Genomic DNA, 9409 nt, shown 5'->3' with positions numbered 1-9409 from the left:
ATTTAAGAAGTAGGTTAACTGTGTTTTCAGGATTGTACAACTGTTTTGTGATTTATATGCGAATCCGAGTGCTAGTGCAAAAAACGGAGCTGGTTCATGCAGGTGGCCTTTATTTTTGGTAGAAATTTATTTTTCCTCTAGTTTTGATGACTTTGAAGACTTAAGATTTACTCATTTGGGTTGACCACTGGTGAAGAAAAAACAGATGAATTCATTTTATTTCCTAAGTGACTTTTGTATAGCTTGATTTTTCCCAATTGCATTTGAAGACTTCAGCATACCCACCAGAATTAAACTTTAGGCGTGGAATCAGAATGAATCATAAAGGCACAATATTCTTTCTGCAAAGGTGAATGTTGGGCACTTTATTAAAAAATAAATTCTTGAATTTGTAATTGTCCTTTAAAATTATACTGTTTGATCGCAGTCAGGTATGCTATTGGAGCCTTACCATGGGCTTATTTAAAAAAGAAAAAAAATCATGGATTCTTATCCCTACCTTACAGAAGAGAAAATGTTTTTGAGAAGTTTTTGAGAGGTGATGTGACTTGTTCCGGTTGCAATGCTGCGGGAGTGGAATCGAATCAAGTTGAGTGTAGAATTAATAGACTAGGACCCTAAGTCCCTAAGCTGCTCCTCCTCATAGCATCTTTGGACTAACCTAAAATCAAAGACTAGCTTTTATGCTGATATAAGAGTCTAAAGTTTGTGAGTGTCTAATATCTCATGGTGACAATAATTCTTTGTTAGAATTAGGGTCAGGTATTCAGAAGGAAATTGTAGCTGAGGTAATCACTGCAGTTTTGCTTTTCCTTGGAATTTAAAGTTTTTTGTAAGTAATTCAGAATGAAGATGTGCTACTGGCTTTTTTCCAAGAAGGATATGGTTTAAAATACAGATTTAAGATTGTTTAAGTAACCCTAAAATGTAAACCTTGCAAGTGTTTTGGCACAAATTGTCACAGTGCTGTCATTTTGCTTTAACCTTAAATGTCAAAAAGAAACACATTGGCTCCTGGTAATGATTTTTTCAGAATGACACAGCTGTTCAGTGTGTGGATTTCATGCATGGCATGTGAACTAATTGTTTTTAATATTCAAACATGTTGGAACATTCCCCCCCACCCCAGTTCTTTTCAATTAATGTAAAGAAAATGTATAACAGTTAGAAAACAGTCTCTTTTTTCCCAGCTTTGTGATAATGTATAAATAAAATTCAAATTGAGAAAAATACAAAAAAATACACTATCTTTTCATCTATTAGGTGTTAGCGATAGTAAGAATGTAAGAATGTACACATGCGTGCGTATGCGCATGTGGGTGCGCTCACATGTGCGTTTAAATACATCTTATGTATTGTTACCTATTTTAGGGTGAATAAGAAATTGAACAAGTTAAATTTTTGCCTTCAGGTAGCCCAGTTTTTTGAGTGATGAGCAATAATTCAAAGTGCTACCTTAAATTATCCTAAAATTCATACCCCTCTTAATTTTTTTGCATAGAATATCAGTCACAAAATACTTTCCTTTTATTGTTTTAGAAGTTTCTCCTACTTGTCAGTGGGCCCTGACCAAATCATTCAGATAATTGAGTTTATCTCTTCAAGAACCCAATGTATATGAAGAGTCACATAAAAGTAATGAACTACTGGGCTGTTAAGTATTGACATTTTATTTGACTATATCACCAGATATATTTTCCCTAAGGACAGGAATATATAGGCAGAAAAATGAATTGACCTTGCATTATAAAACCAAATAATTGCTCCAGGATCAACAGCCAAACCAGCGTTTCTCCACATCAGCCTTCTGCAAAACCAAGCCCTCTAATTAATAGCTTCTGGCCTTAGTACAACAACTGAAATTGAGATGGGCTTGATTCTTTTTTGAACATAAGATAGAAGATAAAAGAGAAAATGAGACGATTTCTGACTTTTAAAATGCCATACAGTAGGCCAGCGTTGCATCTTAAAGTCTGTTGTCTACTATAAATCAGATTTGCAAATGATTAAAAAAAATTCTGAATAGTTCATTTATTTCATGACTGGAGGCTTGTGATTAACAGCTGAGATGTGAAGTTACTACATTAGCTAATGTAATTTATGGTTTCTGTTTTGTGAAATATTTTGAGAGTGTTAGTTGGTATTGTTTGTATGGAAAACAGACAATGCAGTTCACAGGAACAAAAGAATATTAAGAGTAGTAAAAAAAAAAAGAATATTAAGAGTAATTAGTAGTATAATAACCTAAACAAACTTACACACCTTAGTCACCTTCATAAAGCTTATATTTAGTCATCATCACTTTATCTACTCTGTGTAGACTACCTTAACAGTTTAGGCAGAGAGCATACAAAAGCGATAAAATGGGAGTTATAAAATCAGCAAACTTTAAACTGGTTGGTATGATAAAAAGCTGTCGATAAAATCTGAAAAAAAAGTAGGAACTTATTATCATATAAAATGAATACCCAATTATTTGTAGATCCCCTAACTGAAAGAATGAACATTAGTTCCATTATTTAAGTCCTTGAAAAATCACTTACTTCTTACCCATGAAATGCCAGACATTGTGCTCGCTTTTAACGATATAACAAATAAGGGTAAGATGGTGGTTCTAACTGTGAGAGATTTGTAAACTTACAGGGGAAGAAAGGTGATCAACTAGTAATTTGAATAACATATTACTATAAATTGAATTGGAGGAATAAATCATGAAAAAAAAAAAAAACCCAAATCTTTGAGAAGTAGGTGAAACCAAGCTGTATTTTGTAGGTAGGAACTTTATACACTGTCAATAAAAGAGAAAGTATGTAGGTTGGAAGAAGTCACAATGAATCCTATTTCACTGAGGTCAAAATATTTAGGGTGGTTGGAGCTGGGGCAGTGGATAGAGGAAAAAACAATTAGGCTAATGAGCTGCAGGGTTTGGTGAGTTGAGGGTCAGGTGGTTTCTTTACTAAGACTTCCCTCCCCTTTACTTCCTTTAAGCAATGATGTGTGAAGTGATGCCCACGATTAATGAGGACACCCCAATGAGCCAAAGGGGGTCCCAAAGCAGTGGCTCGGACTCAGACTCCCATTTTGAGCAGCTGATGGTGAATATGCTAGATGAAAGGGACCGTCTTCTAGACACCCTTCGGGAGACCCAAGAAAGCCTCTCGCTTGCCCAGCAAAGACTGCAGGATGTCATCTACGACAGAGATTCGCTCCAGCGACAGCTCAATTCAGCCCTGCCACAGGTATGCTTCCTGGTAGGATTTGTCCTTCTTATTGCAATTGCAGATGTGATCAGACTTGAATAAGCTTTGCTTTATTTCTATTCTTAGGACTATCTTTTCCCTTAAGTTATGTGATATGCATGGTTTGGTGAGAAAAATATAAAAATTGATTGTTAGTTTGCATAAAATCTTGCCTCAAATTTGTGGTACATTGGTGATGATGGGTATGAAGGCTGCATTCCTATCTGGTCTCTCTTTTGAAAATTTTATTTGTATTTTTTGATGGGCGTAGAAAAATCACCTGTTGATCAGCATTCAACCACCCAAATATGGGAATAGTCAGTTTTCTCTTTCTCACTCTTTAAACAGTATCATGACATTTGGACATATGCATTTTCCATCTTTAGCTATGTGGTCTGTCTTTGGAAATGATTGTAGTTTGGAATCTACTGTCTAATTATATTTTATCTGTCTTTCTTTAAAAATGCCTAACACCTGCTCAAAAATTCTTGGAATTATCGATGTATCATCCTCTCTTCTCAAAAAACATTTCAACCAGTTTCTTTAGAAACTATTTTAGAAGTTAGAGAAAAAGCAGGAGTTCAGTTTTATTTTCACAAACTGAAAATTGTTAGATTAGGTGTTTTAAAATATATGCTGGTCAAGCATCTCATTTTATAGAAAAATACATCATTTTAAGGATTTTAAGCTTATTAACATACAAAATTAATATTGAGACTCAATATTCTCATTTAATATACAATAGTTGTGTTTGTTTTAGGTATTAGAAAGATTATAGAATATGAATGAGATTTTTAATAGTCACCTCCACTACACTATGTTTTTCTTTTGAATACAAATTTGATTGACCCTCTATTCTAAGGAGAGTATAGAAATGTTGAAGAGTTGACCTCTTTCCGTGAAGTTGTCTTCTGGCAAATATCTTTTCATGAGCATTAAAAATTATATGGTCAAAATTGATAAAATTCTGAATCCAGCTGTGCTATGAACTTGAAGTGTGATGTTGAGATTTTAAAGACTCTCAGAACGGAAAGAATCACCTAGAACCCTCTATCATCCCTATCAAGTAACCCTATAACCGTATATGAAAAACCCCTGTTCCAGCCCTTTTCATTATCAGTCAGTTTGTCTTGTGTTAAGAGTCAATACTGTTTTCAATAACTCTCGCCTGTTGGTACGCTGGTTTGTTTAAATATGCAGAAAGGGTTGATTCATGTCAAAAGACAACTGTCATAATCTTCACCAGTTATTATATTTTTCAAGGTCGACATTTCAGTCTTTACAAGTGTTTTTCATAAGGTGATTTTTGAAAGATCACCCTCACGCTTACTCTCCTTTAAGATTATTTGAGATGCTTAATGGTGTTAAATTGGCTCCCGAACCCTTTACCACTATTCTTTATCTTCTGTGACAAGCATAGAATGGGCAATCATTTTTCTTTATGGATAGAGTGTTTTATTAAAGAGCCTATGATTATATTATACTTGGGGACAAGTTCAACATACTTTCAGTATGTCCTGGGACAGTAGTCACCTGAAGTTTATAATTGAGTTGCATAAATGTGGCATGTGTTTCCATTTTCCCTAAACTCTTGTTGGAAGTTGACTCTTTGGTCCTAGGTGTAGGACTATGCGTATCCCTCCTGCATTATTTTTGTGTATCTTATTCATGCCTGATTCTGTCAGTGTGGATCCTAACCCTATCAAAGTGATTCTAAGAATAATTTAAGTGTTTGAGTTCTTTCTCTACCTATAAAAAAATGAATGAACCAGATATTTTGGGGGAGAAGAGAAAACTGGAAATATTTCATAAATACTATATTGTGTAGATAAATCTCTTCTTAAAGGTACAATAATAAAAAAAATTCTAGCAAGGCAGTTGTATTGAACATCTTGATTATAGTAACATCTGAAATTTTAAGTTCTGAATTTTAATTATACTGGTCTGCAATCTCTTGTTCAAAAGCCCTGGGGTCAGTTGTGTTTTAGAGTTCAGAATTTTCTTGTTTTTTTTTTTTTTTTTTTTTTTTTTTTTTTTGGTATTTGTATGATGTATATTATGGAACACTTCTCCAGATGGATTCTGGGAGCACCTCATAATTATACATTTTCATATCTGAAGAGAACTCTATGAATATTCCTATTACATGGGAAAAATAAAGACCATAAATCTCTCATGTTAGTACAAGTCTAGTTTTGTACCAATCAAGTTTGCAATACACTTACAAATAAAATATCAGTTTTCAAAGTATATGGGTTTTGGAATTATAGGTTACGTATCATGAATGTACATAACCTGTACATTTAGATGGATTTAATTCCAGAGTCTTTTACAAATACTTTAGTACTTATTTTCTTTTTTTTTTTTTAATTTATTTATTTATGATAGTCACACAGAGAGAGAGAGAGAGAGGCAGAGACATAGGCAGAGGGAGAAGCAGGCTCCATGCACCGGGAGCCCGACATGGGATTCGATCCCGGGTCTCCAGGACCGTGCCCTGGTCCAAAGGCAGGCGCCAAACTGCTGCGCCACCCAGGGATCCCCTAGTACTTATTTTCAATGTTGATTTGCATCTTACTGTTGTAAATATTTGAGTAACTCTAGCAATCCACAGGTCCTTAAACACAGTGATGGTCCTATTATATTTTTAAAGCAAGTTTTTAATAATCTAGTCTGCACCTTAAGGGCTGTAGGTTTTCTGCAAGCAATAGAGGAACATTCTTCTTAAATTTATATCTTTGAATCTTTTAGACTATTTTGTAAGCAATGTACCTATTCTGTTTGGTAGCATTGCATTGGATACTTACCCGGAAGGAGGAAATAACTATAAATGTGAGTCTTGAGGCAGAAATAAAGCATGTGAAATTGAAAACTACCACAATAACATAAAAATGAAATTATTTTAATAAACGTGGGATAGAATTCAAAGCAGCGTCAAACTTTTTGACATATTATGTATGTATGTGTCATAGAATACTTTTAGGCGTTGGTGATCTGGTGCTTTGCTTTAGTCACTTTCTCTCTGAACATTCCTTTATGAACAAATGTAGTAGCAATGATTTTAACAATCCTAACCATGTAAAGTATTTCGTAGTAGTTTAGTTTTTCATATGTGATTCAGTGTTTAAAGAGTACTAATTCTGTATTGGCAGTCCTGATGTTTCTAAGCTACACACTCAATTTTCTACCTTTCTTACGCACAGATGCATTTTAATGTTCCATAGAATCTTAGATTCAGTGTGCCCCAAACTCCGCTATCCTCTGCCTTTCATCCCTCATCCAAATATGGTTGCTATGCCTTCTCACTCAGATACCAAGAATCCTAAATTCCATCATCACTGGGCCATATTATTTTTAATCTCTTGAATAATTCTCAAATATCTATTCTTTTCTGGGTTTTTTTGCACCTGGTCCCAAACTTCATTCTTTTCCCATATCCTAATATTTCTACTTTAGCAAATGTGTCATGGCACGTGTTTGAGTAATACACAAACGTCATGCTTTTCCAGCCCATGAAACTTGATGATTTTCCAATATCTTTTTCATGCATATTCATCTTTATGCTCATAATGTTCTTCCTCAGTGTCTTTGTCTCACTTCTCATCTTGGCCAAAACTTAATCTTTTCCAGGGAGCCTTCTCTGAACCACTAGGTACATTTCCTCTGTGTTTCTTAGCCTTATCATTTCCCATATTATCATTAAATTATCTATTTATGTGCCTGTTGCCTGGCTTAGACTATATGCTCCTTAAGAACAGTAACATATCATAATCATCTTCAATACTCTGACCCAGCCACTGGAGTACCAGGTCCATGGTGAGGGCTTTTAAAATAAAATCACAAGTAAATGCATATTCATTTGGATGGAGAAGGAGCACCAAACTTGAAATAGGAAGATCTAGTTTGTATTGTGAATCTTTCATACATCTTCAACTTGAGTCAGGACTTTGGATTTCCATGATACAAAAAGCAGTTACCTCACAGGGTAGTTTGTGATGATTAAAGAAAATAATATAAGCAAAAACTAATTAATTTGTAATCCAATAAATATGAAAACTTATGTGTCTGTTTTATCCAGAATGTCAAAAGATAAATTAATTTCTATATATGTATGTCAGTGAGCACTAGAATAATATACTAGGAATATTGATCAAAAAGTTTTCAATTTTTTGAAAACAGGATGAATATTTGTCAATTACCAATATGCTTAGTAAGAACATTTATTTATTTATTTTTTTAGTTTTTTTATTTTTATTTATTTATTTTTTTAGTAAGAACATTTAAAGGAAAAGTAAGGGAAGTGAGTTTTCCATTATATAAAAGACCTTATTTGGGCAGCCCTAGCGGCCCAGCGGTTTAGCGCCGCCTTCAGCCCTGGGTGTGATCCTGGAGATACGGGATCAAGTCCCGTGTCGGGCTTCCTGCATGGGGCCTGCTTCTCCTTCTACCTGTGTCTCTGCCTCTCTCTCTCTGTGTCTGTCATGAATAAAAATAAATAAAATCTTTTTTAAAAACTCATTATTTATAAAAGTTTACAATTTCTTTTTAGCACTTTAGCATATATTGAAGGTCTTCTGTGTATTATTAAATAGTTACATATATTTGTAAAAGGGATAAGGAATAAAAGGAACATAATTGGGCTTCCAGAGAACTCAGGAAATAGAGTTGCTTAGAAAAAAATGTGTAAATGGAGCCAAATTAATATAGTTCCAGAAGTTTATAGACTTCTAGCGGATTGAAGTTCAGCCTATGCTCTTCTTTATAGGCTAGCCTTGAGATTCCTGATTTGTACAAAGGAGAGAGATAATCTAGCAGCATCCCTGGATTTTTTTTTTTTTTAAGAAGACTAAATAGCGAGACACCTGGGTGGCTCAGTGGTTGAGTGTCTGTCTTTGGCCCAGGGTATGATCCCGGAGTTCCAGGATCGAGTCCCTGCTTCTCTCTCTACCTGTGTCTCTGTCTCTGTCTCTGTCTCTGTCTCTCTCTCTCTCTGTGTCTCATGAATAAATAAATAAAATATATTTTTTAGAAGAAGAATAAATAGGAATCAAGTAAGGAGACTAACTGACATATTTGTTTGTTGAAGCGTTGTAGAGTAGGAATGAAATTTTATATAGAGGCAGTGGAGGAATATTACCTGTTTATATATATAGTGACAGTTAACAATAGGAGTTAGTATGTAGGATGGTCAGAATTTTGAGTGAACTGGTGACATGATGAGGTAATAATGAAGGAGTATAATTCTGCCATTTTGATTTAGGATAGATTACATAATATACTCATCAGCTAAGATATTGCTAAACTTCTACTACGTAGAAAGACAAATACCATATGATTTTCACTTGTGGAATTTAAGAAACAAAACAAATGAGCAAAGGGGAGAAAAGAGAAAGAGGAAAAGTGAGAAACAGATTCTTAACTGTAATGAACAAATTGATAGTTACTAGAGGGAGGTAGGTGAGAGGATGGGTTAAATAGGTGATGGGTATCAAGCAGTGCACTTTGATGAGCACTGGGTGATGTATGGAAGTGTTGAATCACTATACTCTACATCTGAAACTAATATAACACTGTATGTTAACTAGCTGGAATAAAAAAAACTTTAAAAAAGTAAAATTATGTAACAAACAACATAAAACTGCAGTGTAAAATCTCATGCAAAATTTTGGGTTAATGGAATTCAGCTGATCTTGACTTGGGTTGGTTGATCTTGGCTAGTTCACTTATGCCATTGGTTAGCTGAAGGTTGGCTCAATTATCTGTATATTAACTAGCTATTGTCTGATCCAGAATGGCCTTCTCTGGACCAACTGGGGCCACTCAGTTCTATACATGTCTGTCATCCTGTGATAGGCCAGCCTTGGCAGGTTCTCATGGTCATGGAAGAAGAGTAAGTACAAAGCAGAAATAAGCAAGTGCTTTTTAAGCTTCTGCTTGAGTCTTCTCTTGGTAATATTTTTTGGCCAAGCCTAGAGGCAGAGTGGAAAGCAATACAAAATTACATGGCAAAATTACAGGGAGAGTTAAAGCACGAGGACCACCACTGCAATTGGTCTACCACAACTATAAAGTCATTCGGGCCATTATTGTATTAGGGAAAGCTTATTGTGATAATGTAATAGTCCTAGTGAGCTGTGAGAATCTGAAATAAGATTGTGAACCTCGAATCT

General features: G+C 34.7%; 1 protein-coding gene across 16 annotated transcripts in view; it reads left to right on the top strand.

Moving 5' to 3' along the window:
• Window positions 1–9409, top strand: part of PPFIA2 (PTPRF interacting protein alpha 2) — a 468314-nt gene that overhangs the window by 2261 nt on the left and 456644 nt on the right. For all 16 annotated transcript variants that reach the window (XM_072772907.1, XM_072772923.1, XM_072772912.1 and 13 more), the window contains one exon: window positions 2989–3239. In XM_072772907.1, the coding sequence (XP_072629008.1) occupies window positions 2991–3239 (249 nt within the window). In that variant the 5' untranslated portion in view covers window positions 2989–2990. The remainder of the gene's footprint in view (window positions 1–2988; window positions 3240–9409) is intronic.

The sequence above is a fragment of the Canis lupus genome, chromosome 13 (assembly GCF_048164855.1).
Source record: "Canis lupus baileyi chromosome 13, mCanLup2.hap1, whole genome shotgun sequence".
Taxonomy (NCBI): domain Eukaryota; kingdom Metazoa; phylum Chordata; class Mammalia; order Carnivora; family Canidae; genus Canis; species Canis lupus.
The sequence above is the reverse complement of the archived record's forward strand: the minus strand, read 5'-3'. Positions and strand labels throughout refer to the sequence as shown.